This window comes from Euwallacea fornicatus, chromosome 23, assembly GCF_040115645.1.
Source record: "Euwallacea fornicatus isolate EFF26 chromosome 23, ASM4011564v1, whole genome shotgun sequence".
Lineage (NCBI taxonomy): Eukaryota > Metazoa > Arthropoda > Insecta > Coleoptera > Curculionidae > Euwallacea > Euwallacea fornicatus.
The window spans coordinates 883,094-901,437 of NC_089563.1; the positions used below are offsets into that span (position 1 = coordinate 883,094).

Sequence of the window (18,344 nt, forward strand, 5' to 3'; positions counted from 1 at the left end):
GAGGTGCTAAATCAGGCGATCGAGGAGTCCAAGCAGTTGGTCATCTAAAACCTACTCGTCCCCGTGGATACTGTGCATTTAGCCAGAGCCTCACTATCAGGGAATGATGTGAAGGACATCCGTCTAATTACGCAATTAATCTATGCGCGTGATTTGAGTAGAATATCTCAAAAACTTTGGGAGTTATAAAAGCTAAATTAAAAAATACATAAAAGTTCAACAACCAGTATTTCCTTAACAAAGCGTTTCTCGAATATGGTTTATATCGCAAACTAACGATATTTTTATACGTAAAATACGTGGTTAAATTTTTGTTAAAAAAAACTCGGACACCCTGCACAAAGCAAAAAAAATAACTCACGACCAACGTTTCGTATAAAAGTATCCATCCATTTTACTTCTAATCCTACAGAGTAAAATAAAATTAAGTAATATTGCCACCATAGTTGTTTGAGGATGTATTACATCTCTCAGGCACTCGCAAGGAATTGGAAGGGTGCAGAATGTTAGAAAATGGACCGGATCCGAAACATGCACCAAAAAGCTTATTAATTCTAGAGTTTAAGAACTGTTTCATATTAATTCAATTGGAATCTTAACTATGTACGTATCTCAAATTATCGTCACCATGGGGCGATTAAAAAATAAATAAACCAGAGAATTGTGTTACAATAATGAGTAAAAATGTATGGGATACTGTGTACTAAATTTAGATATCCAGTGTTAAAAATGTGTTGAAAGGCACGAATAAATCCATTAATTGGAGTCATTATTAAACAGAAATATGAGGTCATTATTTTCAGTCCTAGGTTATACCTATTAGAGGCCAAGTTCAGGCTTTTATTTGAGTTATTTTTTCGTCATAGTACCGAACAATAGTTATGGTTATTATTTAACAATTCGTTTGAACTGATTTATTGCTCTCGGTATGCTGATAAAACAGATTCGACCCTAATTCATCACATGTCATCTACCAGTTCTGCAGTCACCATCACTCGGATGATGTTCATTGAATCCGACAATCTGAGATTAATAGTGACACCCTGAGAGACGTAACGTCAGTCTCATTCCATCTTATTAAAAAGGATGGTACTGAGTGAAACATCAGTTTCCAGACTGTGGGCGAGATTAAAATACCGATTGTCTCTTAAAACCGAAGAAATGTCTCGTACGGTCCTGGATAATGATTTCCTGAAGGTCTCACCTCAAGTGAAACAATAAAAAATACCAAGGCCCTGGTTCTGTAAAGACATGTGAGAGTACGAATAAAAAATATTTTTATCCCATCAAATTTTTTGACCAATCAACATTGTTAAAAATTTCATTCCAATTTTCCAATGTGGCCATAGATCAAAGCCCAAAGGCCCTATTGGTTTGGAACATGTGAAAATGTGAGAGTGAATGTGCGATTGAAAAGATATAGATTGAGCAGTCGGAATGAAACTAATGTCATGTTTGGAATTTCAATTTTTACTAATATAAAATATTTAAATGTAACATTTAATAGAATAGAATGTCTTTCCATATGTTGACTGTGGCTTACATTTACACACCAACCATGATGGCTGACTTTATTCATATCCTTTACTTGGCCTATTTATTCCCGTTTTCTACCCCTATGTCACAATCAAGTACAACCAGTGAAGTGATTGTAAATTTCTATTTTGCAATTTTATTACCCACTTCGTATTTACTGCAGCTACTTTTGCATGAGCACTTAAAATTCTAAAATTAAACTATTTTTTGCAAAAAATAAATATTCTAATCAATAAAAAAACATGTAACCACACAATGCAAAAATGATGAAAAACCACAAAATATTTTACATAGATTTTTCATCATAAAAACTGCGTAGCAGGACAAGCGAGACAATTAAAATTACCCTGTATACATTGTTGAGTACACTGAATCCAATTTACGTAAGAAGGAACATTCAAATAGACCCCATACCTCCCTGGCTGTCCACAATTTTTACCCCATAAGACTAACCCTACTAAACTAAATGGCCCATTTGAGCTTGGACAGACCAAGGGCGAACCTCCATCTTGCTAGAAAGAAAAATAAATTTTGAAGAAAATTAGTTAATACACGACACTTCTTAACTTACAGTACATGTATCTAATTGTGCTTGTCCTCCAGCACATATCTCATTAGGAAGGTCCAGATAAGCAGCTGTGTTCGCTGTGCCTAAAATTGCGTTATAAGATGCAACGCATTGACTATTGGTCACAATCGGAACGTGGACTTGTCTAAGAACTTGAGTAGGAGCATCTGCCACTGTAAAGCTTGTCTGTCCCCATCCGGAGACCACACATGAGGTACTAAAATTAATGTTGTTTTCATGGAAAAAACGAACGTGAAAACGTACCCTGATGACCCAGCATAATTTGATCCAGATAAAGGCAAACATATGGGCATTGCATTCGTGTTAATCAAAATTGTAGTAGCTAATCTCAAAATGGCAACATCGTTTTTTAAATAAGTCTGGTTGTAGTTGGTATGGATCCAGACTTGAGACACTTGAGCTGCCTGCGCAGCCGATAAATTGCCTATATTGTAAACTCCTACTAATACACTGATACTTGTCCTATAGATGATTATAATTAGATCTGGATAGTAGCGACTTACAAATATTACAACTTACAAATTGGTAACTTTGTGAGCAGCAGTTAAAACCGTATATGGGTCCAACAAAACACCACCCCCAGCATACCCATTGTTTACAGCTAAATTGAGATTATTCCTAATGAAAACCTGCCATGGGAATGCATTAGGGGTGGCAAATCCATCTTGCGAACCTGGCTGTGCAGAAGGGGTGCCACAGGTTATGTTGGAGCAAGAGATATATCCTGCAGGACAATTAGTGGTAGATCCAGGGGGGGTTATTATGTTAGTTCCAATGTTCGCCTAGAGAGTTTCGGTTTGCAAGGAGTGTAGAGGGCACATGGGTTAATACGAGGGAATTACTCACTCCAGAGATTGCTCCAACGGAGTTTAAACCGGGAAAATTTGATCCAGGAAGATTTGCTCTAGGAGGGTTTGATCCAGGGGCTCCATTAGTTAAGATGCGAGGATCTATTATGCTGCCATCGTTGCAGAGAGAAGGGAGGGTGCAGAAGGTCTGGAGGGTTTGAGATTGCACCAGACCTGGACGTCAAGAAGAGTAATATTTCTATTTGTTTGGGAATATGTTTATATGAACTAAAATATCGTGTGTGAATTCTTGGAAATTGATGCTTCAATTGAGAAATTATTAAAAAGGTACAAAATTGCGAGGAGGAAAGAAATTTAAATAAAATCGGAATATTCGTGAAAATTTGCAACAATTTCTTATTGAAATATGATTAACGTTTAAGAGTTTCCCTTTATCCAATCACAATATTTCGACAAAATCTGTTCTCGCCTACCTATAAGAAAAGCATTAATAAATAGGAAAACCCCCATGACTCAATAATGGACACAATAGCACCACACACCAATGAAAAAATATGTAAAAATGAAGAATTTTATAGTGACAAGTTACATATATATCATTCGGACACAGATAATTATTATCCTTGGATCATGGTGAAAAATCCCAAACTACACATCACAAATATTTACATTCAATTACATTATGCTATTATATTTTACACAAGATTATTATTTGAAAATTATCTTTAAACGATGTGATTTAGATCTATACATGGTGACCAAAAAAATTAAATAATTAGTGTAACACAATTAAAAACTTTTATGAAAAAGAGTGGAGGGGGAAGAGGAACAGTAAACTCGTTTAGGTTTTACTCAACTTGAAGACAAAATTTCATTCTCTTTGTAGTTTGATATGTAAGGTTTTGGATACACCCAATCTAATGCAAAAGCGTAACTTCAATACCTGTTAAGGTACCATTTAATAACCGGCGTTACAAACATGTTTACACCGGAAGATATATAAAGACTGATGATACAGATGATTCAATGTATTTTAGGCCAAGGTCAAATATATTACAATTACTAGTTACGTTTCCGTGGCTGACCTTTAAAAAAAGCATTAATTCTCTCATTGTTATAAAACCCATTCAGATCCATGGACGCTTAAATAACACATTAGTGACTTACTTACCCTATAGAAACTGCTTTAACGCCTCCATTCACACAAGGTCCCAACAATTCTGCGATCTAATTGGATTCCCTGTACCTACCTGACATTATGACGTGAAATCTGCGAGATTTTCCTGGCTAAATTGAATTTTCACCTCCCCATACAGAAACCTAATAACATTTAGAATAGACTTGCTGTCATCACATAATCGTACCATCGAAAAGTCAATCTTATTAAATTTCCTTCGTAATTCTATTCGAGAAAATCTTAGGTGCAATCGAGAGAAAAATTAATTTTTTTATCACGAAGACTATTCACTGGAATATACCATAGCAGGGTATTGGATTCTATAAGTTTAGTAACGCTTGTAGCTGGTAATCCATCCTAACGTCAAGGGACCGTGCGGCTCTAATTTACCCCTCCCCACCACCATCACCCATCCCCCCTCCTCTCCTCCCTCCTCCTCTCGAACACTTTTTAATAAATAATTGTTTTTTTTTAATTTAATTAAAATGCAGTGTTGCATAGGAGAAAAAATACTTTCTTTTGACGTTTTTTTTTTAATATCGATTATTGCATCAGTAGCACAAAGTCGCCGATTATTTAAATTACACATATGGTCAGGTGATACCTCAAATTAATGGTATTTTAAAATTGCACTCAATGGTGTATTGCGATTCAAGTTTTGTCGAATAGTTTTTGGGGAAAACAGGTATAACTTTTGTAAAGAATGCAACATAAACTCAATTAAGTACAGTGAAATCTTTTTTAACGGACACTTCCAACAAACAGACACCTCTGTTGGGCGAGTCAAGTTTGTGGTTCGAACAAAATTATTAAAAAAAAAAACAAATACAAATTTATTATTAAAATTTACGCTTATTTTGGACATCAACACTAAACTAAGTTTAAAATCGGAATTCTCTTCTTTCTTCGTTTTAACCAATTTCATATATAAAACATATGCTTATTATGCATGAGGGTGCTAGAATCTATGATTTCCTATATTATGTCGCAATAAAGAGTAATATTTATGTAATTGTATGTTCTAGACTACAGTAAACACTACACAGTTAAACCCTTTCTCATCTTTCATAAATATAGTAATTGTCACAATAGATTATGTAAATCTATGGGACATTGATGCCAATCAGTGGGTTCTGCTTCCGCGGCTGGTTCCTGGGGTTGTGAAGTATTCGAACTTTCGGTTTTTGTCAGACCGATAGGAACTGAAGTTAACTGACTTGTGAAGTAACCTTTAATCGATTTATTTACAACTGAAGTCTTACACTAATTTAGTTATGTAATCGGTGCAAGTGTGACCACCATTTTGTGAGTACCTCACTTCTGGGGGTTGCAGTATCAAAATGTTTGTTTTTACAAGTTGTGGTGAATTTTAATGTATGCAAGTGTGTATAGTGGGTCATCTTTTTGAACTGCTTAGTTTGGTTGGTTTTTGGGAACTGTCCAGATAACCCAAGTTTTATATCTTCATGGTCCTTACCTTGTAGACCCTTAGTTGCTGACATCTGGTCTTTTATTTTAATTGGTTGCAACCACCAGATGTTGGCTTTCACTCATCACCCATTGGAGTCGAGTATTTGGGAAGATTGTGGGTTCCCTAAGTGTGGGCAATAAACCATACAGCCCGGGTCCTTGCATCTAGTCGAGAACTCTACTCGATTTTATGATACACCTTTCAGCCATTGTTGTTAAGGAACTTAGGAATTTTCCCAAAAGTCTGAATTGAGTTCAGACAGCAATATTTATCATATAACTGGCGCACACTTATTCACAGTCAAGAAATTGGTTATACAGAATCTCATAGAAATGGCCCTCTCTTGACCGGACACTCCCTTGGGCGGACGCGGACACGATAATTCTATACAAAACGCATTCAATCTCTCTCTTGAACGGACGTCATAAAATTAATTAAAATCTTTTAGATCGGGGCAACACCGCATTAGCAAGGTAGGTTGTCGGGGAGTTCCCCGGCTACAAATATGTTGTTTTTCGTTACAGAATTTTTGTTACTTGAATTTTTTGGAGATTTATTCAGTGTTCAAAATTAGTAGTTGTTTGAACGTCGTTTCGGGAAAAATAGCCGGAAAACGTTGCAAATTTACTCTTAAAGAGAACAATGACATAGTGGAGGCATACAACAAGGAGAAGCTTAGTGTAAGAAATTTGTCAAAATGTTTCAATATGGGTAAGGCACACGCTGCTGGAATTATTAAGAGCACAAACGAAATATTGTACAAGTGGCATTCTAATGGCAATATGCAAGTGAAACGAAATTTTATGGACCCAGTGGGCTTAAATATCGACAAATTTGATTATAATTGATTCGTGAAAGCAAGAAACAAAGGAATTCGTTTATCAAGCAAATGTACGAGACAGGAGTGTAATTATTTTTTTAATTCATTTTTTATGGTCCTTAGTTGAGCTAAAGCAAACACAATATCGCACAAACTTTGGAGTACGAAAATTTTAATGCTTCATCTGGGTATCTAGAAAAATTCCGCAACAGGCATAATATAACTCTCAAAGCCATTCTAGAGAAGCTGGAAGGGTTAGATCAGGAGACGAGGAAAGTTTTTTAAATAAGGTTAAGTCGTTGATGAATGATTATTTATCAAGAAATGCATTGCGCCCCAAAATTAACGCATATTCTAAAAGTTTACGCATTTTTGTTTGTTTTTTTTTTTTTAATTTTAGAATAAATGCTTTACGCTTACTAACGTAGTGTGACCATGATTTTGAATGGCTCTAACTTTACGGAATCAATAAGGGATATAGCTAAATAATTACATGGTGTACCAAAAAATTACATAATTTTTTTCCTTAATTTGGGCAAACAAATGAAAATTAAATAGCGTGTATTGCCCCTTCTTGCTCTGATTATTCCTTCATACCTCCTTGGCATGCTCGAAATTGAGTTTTTAACGTCATCTTGATTAATGTGATCTCACGTTTCCGCGATCTTCAATGATAGCTCATTTAAGTCCCTAGGGAGGAACCCGTAAGGTTCTAACTTGTAGTCCCACAAATGTTCAATGGGGTTCAAATCAGGGCTTCTTGCTGGCTAAGGCATCGTTCGAATTTTCGCATCTTCGAGCTAATTTTGTACTACTTGTGCCAAGTGTGGACGTGCATTATCGTTCATCAATAAAAATTCCTCATCGATAACTGGGGGTATGTGGCATTACATGGGGTTCTAGAGTGTCTGTTATGTATTAGTAGGCTGTGAGAGCACCGTTCTGAAGCACAACTAGATCCGTGCAAATTTCCGAATTAATGCCTCTCCATGTCGTAACAGATCCACCTCCATAGCTCCACAATTCCGACAATTTTATAGTGGGCGTATCGCTCTCCAGGACGTCGATACACTCTTTTACAACGATCATCATTAAAAAGACAAAATCGAGACTCATTCGTAAAGAGTACGTTGCCCCACTGACGATCTCCCCAATCTTGGTACTCCCGAGTAAATTAAAGGTGCTGCCTGCTACGTTCTGCAGTTAATAGGAGACCGCTTGCAGTCCTATAGGGAGTAACGTTCCTTTCTGTTAACCTTCTTCTTCTGTAAAAATCGTTCTTGGTTATTGGTTGTTAACCTTTGTCGTCCGTGTCCAGGTCCTCTTTGATTCGAACCACTCTCCCGAGACCGTGCGAGTGCTTTGGAGATCGCAGATTGTGCTACTCCCATTCACAGTGCGATTTGAACTTGTAGCAAATCTATTTCGGTAAATGCCAGAGCAGTTACACATTCTTCCACCGAAAGATTTCTCCTTTCACAGATGTTTCGAGCCGTTTTTTGAGGGCCGAAATTTTATATTCACAAAATGCATTAAAAACTGAATCCAATCGAATTTCAATGACGTGTAAAATCGTCAAGCCAAAATTGCCAAAAGAGCAATTTTGAGTAATTTGCAAAGAACTGTTGTGGTTGTATAGATAAATATGTAAAAAATTAGGAAAAAGTTTTGAGTGCCATAAAGAAATAATTTCAAACTACTAGTGCGGATTATAAATATTTTCGAAGGAAGATTTTTCAATATTAAAAATGAAACGTTAATTTTGCGGTGCAGTGTACCTTTAACGCAGACCAAACGACCTATTTTTCGTGCTTTACTAGACAACACTTTAACGTTTAAACGAGAAAAGTGCATCAGTGGAAAATTGTCTGAAGAAAGACTTACTGTTCTGCATAATTTTAATATGGATGGAGAGAACGAAAGATTGTTGGTAATCGGTAAATCAAGAAATCCAGGAGCATTGAAGAATATTAATGTGAATAATTCGCCTGTTTTGTGGAAAAGTAATCGAAAAGCTTGAATAACATCTGCTATAATTCAAAAATGGTTAAGGGTATTTTATACACGAGTGGGAACAGGAAAGAGAAATATTTTGCTATTTTTAGACAATGCGTGTTCTTATCCTAAAGACATTCAACTAGTTTTTCTAGCACCGAATTGCACGTCAGTAGTTCAATCTCTAGATTGGAGCATTTTCAAAAAATTTAAAGCTTTTCATAGATCAATGATGGTTAACAAATTATTACCGAAAATTGAATCTGTTGAAAGTATTCAATGACTTACTAAAATGAACGTTATTTAATTTTTAAAAACTGTTTAACGGAAGAGTAACAGACGAGACAATTAAAAATTGCTTTCGTAAAGCTGGAATAACACGAGAAAATGTGAAAATAGAAAACGGAAATGATTCAATAGAAGATGATATACCTTTCCTCATTTTATCTGAAATGCAGCGAAACAGTGAAGCTATGGAGATTAGCAGTAATAATTTAGAAGACTTTTTTGATATTGACACCGACTTAATATTAGAACATGATGATGAAGCTTCTACTGTCGATTCCGTAACATTAGGAAAAACTGTGCACATCTCGAATGACCAGAATGCAGAACCGGATATCAGTGATCAAACAATTCCATAAAGTCATCGACAAGTTATCTGTTTGGTCAAACAGTTACAAGAATTTGCAAGAAATGAAGGAGGCGCAGTAGCAATGAAGATGTTGTCTCATTTAGAATTACATTTCCAAGATAGCAGTGTTAAACGAAAACTCATCATAGTACGTTATTAGATTATTTCAGTGTAGCATAATTAAATTTGTACATGGATTTGTTTATATTTAATTACTCAAGTTTTGGAATATAAAGTCATAACTATATTATGCTTCAGTAAGTGTGTTTAGATGAAGTAGGTTTTGTTTTTGTTTGCAAATTCTCATAAGCGGACACTTCTATTAGCTCGATATGTTTTGACAGTTCCGACGGTGTCCTCTTATGAGAGCTTTCACTGTAGTGCGTAGGTGATGAAGAAACGTGTTTGTTGATAGGAAATTGGATTGATTTCGATTTAGTGCTCACAAAGAGTCTTTGGCTAAGAAAAAAAGAATAAAAATATAAATAAAAATAATCAAAGACTGTGAGAACAAAATTGAAAACAAACCAATTTCAAATCAACAAACAAGTTTTATCATTGTTCACGTACTATTTAATTGGGTTTATATTGCAGTTGTTACCGGATTTATAGTTGTTCTTTCCAAAAACGAATCGATAGATTTTGAATCGCGATACACCGTTGAATGTAGTTTTGAAAGACCTTTAATTTGAGATATCACTTGGCCGATATTTTAATTTTCACAAGTCAACACTTTTCCAAAAAGTAACATTTAGAAAAACAAACAAACGTGAAAAGAAGATATTTTTGCCCTATTTAATGTTGCTTCTGAATTAAAAAAATATATATATTCAAAAAAGTTAAACGAGGTAGGAGAGTGTAAGATTTAGAGCCACACGGTATGCTGAACTAACGTTATTGAATCTCTGGATATTTTATATGTTTATTTTTTTAATCCAGACGTCTTAATTTCCTGAATGATACTTCAGACTCCTAAATACTATTAGACAGAAAATTTGTTTGGAAAGTGTAATACCCTCGTGCTTATATGGGAAATACCTTTCCGCCTGAAATCGGCATTTCGGAGTGTATCTTCCATGGAATAGACACACATTAAAATACGAAAATCCATTAATTCCTGGGAGTTATATTTCGGAAAGTTTTGTAGGGCCGCGTGAACAGCCGGATAAAATACCGCAGTAATTAAAGTATTGTTTGCGGAAGCAGGAAGCCATACCATCCTGCCGCCGTATAATGAGAATCATATTATTCATGCTGCACCCGGTCGGGTTTCTTGTTTTTCAGTAATTAATTGTACAGTCTGGCCGAGACTATTACTTTGCTGCTTGAATAACTGTAGTTTTATAGGCCTGGTATTACCAGAGAGGAGAAGCTAATTGTGTTGGATTTTGGAGGCTGCGCTAATAATCCTGATAATGTCACCACCAGATAATGCGAGTTTTATCTGAAGATATATACTTTGTTATTCTGGGACTTGTTAATAAAATTAACCAAAATTGGCACTGAAATCCCTCAACACTATGCTGTCGCGGTTGACCAAAAAAAATGTGTTATTTTTTGTTTTTTTGTCCGGTCGAGTGGTACTCGTTTATACCCATTTGAGCCCAAAGTTTTCCTAAAATGGCCGGCAAAAAGGTCGGTAAAAGAATATTCAAAATTAAGAATCCCGAATAGTTTCCGTTGCATTTCATAAAAGTCGACTTCATGAAATATCGCAATTAAAATAATGTACAATAGAACATTCTTATTTAAACGTACATTCAATTGTTAAATTACTCACTGCATATTTGCGTATATGCTCAATTGCGGTTCAACGCGATGATTTTTACTGTATCTCACCTAGCGCGACCAAATTTGGAGTTTCACATTCCCAATAGAGACCCAATTTCAAATTAGATAATTTTCCATGTGATAACAATTAATACATTTACAAAACTAAATAAAGCGATCAGTCTTTTAATCGCAGTTTGTCACTTCGAATACGGCAATATCGCGAAAATGTGTCAACTTGGCAACGGCGCTAACAATTTCTCTCAACTCCAGCGCTGTTGCCGCTGTGAAGAACAAATACTAAAACTTTTAATCGGTCAATATTTAATGAGGTCCCTGTAACCTTGCGAATTGCGTAAATGGAAATATATTTTGTAGAATTTATGGGTGCAAGGAGAATATCGACCACCGACGATTGGGATATGCAGTAATACCTGACTAAACACGAAGATATAATTATGGAATTCACTCTTTGAAATCATTACCGTACAGTTGCATTACTAAACGCAAATGCATGGATGGAATTCAGGAACAATGCCAGAACAAATCAGGGATTTGCGTTAGTTTACCGAACGTGCATTTTCCAGGAAGTGAATATAGATATGTAGATAAATCAACAGGTGCTTACTGCGTCTCAAATAAACCATTGTGTTTATAATTTTAATAATTAAGAACGAGCAACAATGCTGGGAAAGTAGGGGTAGTGATTTAATATTTTCTATTTATTAAAACAACCACCCTTGTCAGCGAAGTAGTAATTTTGTGGAAACGACAGAGACCACATTGCAACGAAATCACCCAAATACGTTATCTAGGACAGTCATATTTTGCAAAAATAGTTTAATATGAAGCGAGAACTTGGGATGTATGAAATATGTTACACTTGGCTTGCATATTGGAGGCTTCGTACAATTTTAAAATTCTCCTTTAAATTCAGCTCAATATGCCAGTTCTAACACTTCCGCTCTCTAGAATTTCAAATGTATCTTGTAAAGACCAGATGAGTGTCGTTGAACACTTCGCTTAAAGTAACGAGTTGTATTGTTAAATTTCACTGAAATATTACAATTATTAGAGACCGGATTTTCGGAGCCAGTGCACGCAGTATATGATACCTCACATGTCATAGAAACTAAAGATTTTGACAATGCACGCTACTAACGTGTCCTTAGTCCGGGCATTTGCAGACTGTGGATTGTTCCAAAGGCGCATTAGTCCGGGCGAATTTCATGTTAACATGCGATTTTTGCAGTTTAACTAGGAAAAAGCCTCCACCTATATGTAGATTGCAACAATTTAGCAACACGACGGAATTTTACGCATTAATAGCCAATCAATTTTTTGATCGTGTTAACAGACCCTAAAATTAAATTCCCAGCCTTAGGGCAACCTCTTCGAGTGCAATAATAAAGTTTATTTTTTCAGGAAGTTGGTTGTACTGTAGGCAGTAAAACCGAAGTTTAAAGCCAACGGTAAAATATGGAAATTGTAGTATAATACAGTTTAGGAATTTGCATTTAGATATGCCAAGGGGCGAGAGAGCAACTGATCCACTCGGAAACAAATAAACAGCTCCGTTTCATTTTTTCTGTTGTCCTTCATTTTGGACGTTAATGTTGTGTATAAATATTTATTGATATGTTACGTGTTTTACTCGTTTTTAAAGGTTTGTTGTTTCGCTTACTCTTGTGATCGAAATGAACTTCCCTCAGGTGGCTTACGGCTTCAGTGCATATACATTATTGACTTGAAGGTTTCCGGTCTTATTTTCGAGTTTATTTATGTAAAAGAGATATAATACATAATGGTATTTGCTGAAAAAAGGGACGCATTTTATAAAGCACTTTTTATCGTAACCTTAATGGCAGGCAAATGAAAACCGTTTGCCTACACGAGACTGGCCTAAACAGTTTAAATACGGTTAAAACTTCCGGCATTAAATTTGCAGTTTTAATTTCAAAACTTTGGGGCTCGGATTTATTGTAGGGTAATTTTCGGGTACGTTTTGTTTGGCATTGTAGCCCGCAACGGTATTTTATTCAACGTGGCTGAAATTTGACCCCAGGTCAAAAGCGACAAATGCAATTTGTAATTGATTTACATAATTCACGAGGCAACTTAACAATGACAGATAATTTTCCCTAAACCTACGGACCGTTACCGATTCCGAGCAGTCTGATCTTTTCGACCATTAAATTAAACATGCCAATTAGTTATTAAGCTACTTGAAAAGGGTAGTATTAAGTCGGAAAATAAAATTAGTAATTCTGAGCAGAGTTGGAACTGATGTTAAGCCAAATTATTTTGGGTCCTCTGTGAGTCAATTATCAGTTATATGCGTGATCAAAATTCAGCTGTAGAACTCGTCGAGAACAGGAGAGTCTGGCTTGCATGTCGATTTTTAATCTACCGAGTCCGAGTTGTTAAGCCAAACCTACGAAGAGAACCTTTCTTTCTTCACATTTAAAACCCTCCTGTACGATAATTAAGAGAACTTCAGTAGGGCGATGCAGGAAACGAAGATTTTTCAGTCAATCTAATAGTAATCTAGATAACAGGTTTTCAGGATTAAGCTTGAAAAGAGAAAATGAGATATGCACGGCCCTTTTTACAGCTTCCATAAATGTTTTCTTTGTCACAACTGCCAATCAGGTGTATGTGTTTAATCTTCGATTTAATCCAATTTGGCATTAAAGTAACATTTGTTTTTGGAATTAGGCCTCACACACACAAATAGAGGTTGTTGGAGCGTTGGAATTGCACACTATTCTCAGTTAAAACTAATTGAGAGTAACATTCCTAATTTACTAAGGGTTCGAACGAAAACTCTTGTTGTGTCATGGTCTTTAGCACTTAGGAAGACATTGTTATAAATACGAAAATTAGCGAAAATAAACTTTATAAGATGTCAGTGTGTGGACTATTTAAAATATTTTAAGAATTCCTCGTTTGACTCACTGGGGAATTATAGCCTTAAACGTGCGTCATGTGGTTAGCTTAAAAGCTCGATTCTAAATAAGTTACTGGCGTTTGACCGTTGTATCTAATTTAAAGCATTTTGTTTAAAATTTTAATGTGTTCGAGGATGACCCGTTTTTCAAGCATGACTAACCGGCTATAGTCTACGCTTACCGAACAAGAGGCCATAAAGCGGTTTTTGTGCAGTAACGAATATGCATCATCTTTGATTATACACTTCTTTTATGAGGTTTCCTGGGTAAGGATGTAAGCATAGGTTAATTTATTTCTGCTTAAAGTCATGCTAGCTTATATTTTATCTACGAATTTCTTCATTTTTAATATAATTTTAGTGTTTTTTAATTTTCCATTTTAAAGCTCTAGAAGTTTGGCCAATATAAAATTGCTCACATTCGCAGAGGATTTTATGAGGGTTCGTATTCGTTCTATGGTCTTGTCTTTGTAAGTTTTCCACATAGCGTTTTCGTGGTTAACAGCTGCTCTAATATTAATTTTATTTAATAAGTTGTTTGTTTTTTAATAATATATCTACTGTATGTGATACAAAGACGTTTCTAATTTTTTTTTTTTTCGTTTCGTCTATTTGGTTTTTGCGCCATTTCTCCAAATTTCAAAAGACATGCGTCTTAAGAAAGGGGTTTTTTATATTATTCATTTTACATCACAGGTTGTTTGTATGCAGGTTCTTTTGGATTTAAATTATCGATAAAGTTGTCGAAATGATTACCATCATGCTCGAATATAGAAAAAACATTATCAATAAATCTTAATCAAATTAAAGGTGCAAAATTATAGCTATAAATATATTTAAATTTAAAATTTTCCACGAGAAAATTACCAAGTATGAGAGACAACGGAGATACCATTGTCAATCCCAGATATTTGCTGTTAATAATGATATTCATATTGAATTTAAATCGTTCTCACACAACCCGTTAATAGCTCCATGATAGCATTAGTGTTTCATTTATCGATCAATGCAATTCTTGCTTCTTCCCGATTTTAAACAGCAGGAATTTTCGATCTCAGCATCAGAAAAAGTTTAGATATAGTCCGTAAAATAATAAAATTGTGTATTTTACTTGGTAGAAACCTCTGTGCTATCCATGCTTATTGAACATTGTTCACTAAGCGTGAATAACACTTGGTTACCTATGCCTGAATAGGAGGCCTATCGCGGATACCTAAAAAGTTGCTAAGCACTAACAAATGCTGCTTTTTATGAATAATTGATCTTAATTATCCCAGCAGCTCCATTAATTTTTCTTGAAAAGAAAAATATTTTTTTCGCGATACGTCGCCCTTGAATTCCCTATACACAAAGGTTGATTGGGTTTGAAATAATCAGAGAACTCATTTCAGAAGCAGTTGATATGAATACGAAAAATTCTTACACTAGACGCCATAGGCGCTTCTTTCGTGATGAGATTTGTGCGGCCCTAATTGCCGCCAGCAGTCGAATCATTTGAAATTCCACATCCGTGCATAGCAAAGAGTGGCAGCTGGATCAAATAGGCCCTTGCCATTGCGAATCACGAGCTCCGATCCAACTTTTATGGATATAACGTTTGTATGGGGGTTTTTGTTTAATATTATCATTATTTTTAATGACGTAATTTACTTTTAATGAGGTTGCTAAGATGAAGTTGATTCAATTACTATTTAAATTTAATTGGAAAATTTTTCAAAATTGTTCACAATACTAAATGGAAGGGAATATTAATCTGCACTAACGGCCTTAAAGCTGAACACATTGTTTCAGACATAATTTTTTTTTAACAAAACTTTTAATAAAAGATTTTATGAATGAAAATAAAGTAATTTTTTGTGGTTCATGCAACGCTTTGCGCGAGGTCTATTCTATAGGGCGATGCGGGCATGGAATTTTCAAACATTATCCCACCTAACAATTAGTTTGAATTGTAGTAGACGATAATTGGGAATTGTTGAATCCAAACTCACGAAGGGATTGCCACAAAAAGCACTTATGGCTCCTATGGTATTGAATAGTCTAAGGTACAATGAACCATCTGCTTTACATCATTAAATTAATACCTTGCGGCCCTAAGTTGATCCCCGTCCCGTTGTCAACTTCAGGTTAAAAAAAATAACCAATGACTCTTTGTGACCAAAAAATCGACAACTAATTTCCAATCCAAAATTCCAATTTTCCTATCAACTAACAAGTGTTTTCATTGTTCTCGTAGTATTTAATTGTTTATGTTATTGCACTTTATACTAAATTTACACTCGTTTTTCTCAAACCTAATCAATAAGTTTTCATTCGCAATCAATCGTTGACTGTAGCGTTAAAAGACCTCTAATTTTAGGAGTCCCTTGATCTGCGTTTAAATTTTTATAAATCGGCCATTTTGCGTTAGCGCTGACGGAAGCAACGTTTAAAAAAATAAATGAACATCAAAACATAGTAGTGTTTGTCCCATTTAGTGTCGCTTCTAAATAAAACAAAACAAAAATTTGTTAAACGCTGAAAGGAGGAGGAAGGGGATAAAATAAATACGATAACAGCCAATAACCACGATTCATATTAACAAAGATTCAATGGCTCGAAAAAAAAATGGAAGACGAGTTTTTTTCATGATCACTTACGTTTCAGAAAAATCGAAAAAGATACGCAAAATTTCAGAAATGTAAATTGAAAAGAAACGCAAGTGGTTTCAAAAATGTTATAACGGCACATTGTACGCCAATGGCGTGAAGTACATTATTATTACCCGAATGTGAGGTTTAAATCGAGATGCGCCCAGGTCTGATGCATCTAAATATGAGATTAATAAATATATCGGTGTATAAGATTTTTGTCACTATAAATAAATAGATAAAATTACAATAAACGTTCCTAAATTACATGGGCATAAATGAAATCAGGAGCACAAAACTTCTACGGGTCCATGTCCGTCAATTAAGATTAATTTCCATGACAAGCATAAGTAAAACAATAATGGAAATGATGATGACATTGCGCCGGACGACTTTATTAGGGTCCTAGATAAATAGTGAGCTATTAGCCGAAACGATATTTTTCCATTAATAGATTTAGCAGTTTGTATAAAACGAACTTGAAAATTGCCAATTTAGAAAATTTAGATTAGTAATGTAATGTAAGTTTAAATATCGCAATAGCAGCTAATATAGCATGTGCTGTAAGACATTGATACACCCGTAGATATATAACGGGGGAGAGTTTTGAAATATTTTTACTTCCTCCTGGTTTTTCGTGTTTGAAAGGAAAGAAAAAAGAAGATTTTTTGCTTCGTTTTAGATTTCTGGTTCGCTTACGAGAAATGAATGGAAAGTTGATGTCTGCGCGGGAGAGACTTTCAACTGCAGTCTTGCGGTAACAAGATGTTCTCTTCATCCATGATATTTCCAGGCAACTGTCAAATTTAGACTTACCTCGGGGTGAGATTCGTAAATGATGAGCAAATATCGCGTCAATTATCAAATATTTACGCATTCAAAGAGCTAGTGCTTTTTCATAAAGAGAGATCGTAAAATAAGCTGAAGACATTGAATTATCAAAAGCATGCCTCGGATAAACCATCTGTCAGTTTGATTTTCAATGGTAAGCAACAAATGGCCGAATTAACGCCGCACGATTACGGTTCTTCGCGTATTTCGACCTTATTTAATGAACAGCCCTTATGTATTAAATTGGATAAATTTGAATGAGCAGCTCTCTAAAAAATCACATAATTCATCATCTTTACGTTCATCCTTCCTTAGATACTTTTAGAAGCTTTCAGCAACAACTTAAAGGAAACACTCCCAGTTGCAGCAATTTAAAAACTATCCAACTCGGCCCATGTAGGATGGAAAAGTACGTTTTTCCGCATCCGCAACGGAGCGGCCCCTTCCAAAACAATGACTCTGGGCATTGCTGGAGCTCCGCTTTTAGAGCTATCTCTAGTTGTTTCCCATTCATTCCGCGTTTCGCGTGCGCTCCTGCTGCATCACAGGACCTCGTTTCAGGATCGTTCCTCCGACGAATCACCGTTATGTCAAGTGTCTTTTCACGCCGGAACTGATTTTGACATTTGTACATAATTTATTAGGGATGAAAGTGGCCTTGGGCCGACGATTTTAGTGCTGTTGCGGGGGATTTTTGGGGGACTTCTCTCAGACAGTCCCTTGGTAAACTCAGTCGTGTAATACATAAGTTGTATATCTGTGTGTGTTGTATGGTGATTTCTGGGTGATAATAGATTTAGTGTTGACTGTTAGGAGGAAAAACATATAAGAACTTTCATTCTTTTCGGGTATGTACTGATTTGTCGTTTTGGAAATAATACTCTGTAGAAAGTGTGCAAGATTTTTTGCGCTTAATTAGACTTTCTCGATATGCCCGATTTATGCGGTTTAAAGCTTTGTCCTGTCCTCTTTCTCGAGGTTACTTATGTAAGTTTTAGCAGAGGTGACCGTATTAAAGGGAGGTGAACGTTATGCGCGCAGTACAATTCTAATTCGCCTAAACTGGTGAAATTGTACTGTGTCGAGGAATTTTCGTGAAATTGAAAAATTGGAATGAAACGCCACATAGTTT

The 18,344-nt window shown here is 35.5% G+C and overlaps 2 protein-coding genes across 3 annotated transcripts in view; one reads left to right on the forward strand and one right to left on the reverse strand.

The window, feature by feature from the left end:
* Nucleotides 1-1,500: 1,500 nt before the first annotated feature.
* On the reverse strand, nucleotides 1,501-3,530 carry LOC136346546 (chymotrypsinogen A-like). Its single transcript, XM_066295783.1, has 6 exons — nucleotides 3,408-3,530; nucleotides 2,972-3,147; nucleotides 2,645-2,907; nucleotides 2,369-2,587; nucleotides 2,108-2,321; nucleotides 1,501-2,048 (listed from the first exon to the last, which is right to left on the reverse strand). The coding sequence occupies exons 1-6, from the start codon at nucleotides 3,442-3,444 to the stop codon at nucleotides 1,839-1,841; spliced, it is 1,119 nt and encodes a 372-aa protein (XP_066151880.1). The 5' UTR covers nucleotides 3,445-3,530; the 3' UTR covers nucleotides 1,501-1,838.
* Nucleotides 3,531-17,725: 14,195 nt separating this feature from the next.
* The window catches only part of LOC136346525 (uncharacterized), a 224,514-nt gene continuing 223,895 nt past the window's right edge, over nucleotides 17,726-18,344 (forward strand). For both annotated transcript variants that reach the window (XM_066295745.1, XM_066295746.1), the window contains exon 1: nucleotides 17,726-18,060. The gene's annotated coding sequence lies outside the window, so the exon portion shown is untranslated. The remainder of the gene's footprint in view (nucleotides 18,061-18,344) is intronic.

What these genes read in the sequence shown, in the direction of transcription:
- LOC136346546 (XM_066295783.1), bottom strand. Translation starts at nt 3,444, where the DNA reads ATGGGGGTTTTCCTATTTATTAATGCTTTTCTTATAG. An exon ending in GCTCACAAAGTTACCAATTT is followed by an intron (nt 2,588 to 2,644) that starts GTAAGTTGTAAT and finishes AATCATCTATAG; the next exon opens with GACAAGTATCAGTGTATTAG. An exon ending in CACAATTAGATACATGTACT is followed by an intron (nt 2,049 to 2,107) that starts GTAAGTTAAGAA and finishes TTTTCTTTCTAG; the next exon opens with CAAGATGGAGGTTCGCCCTT.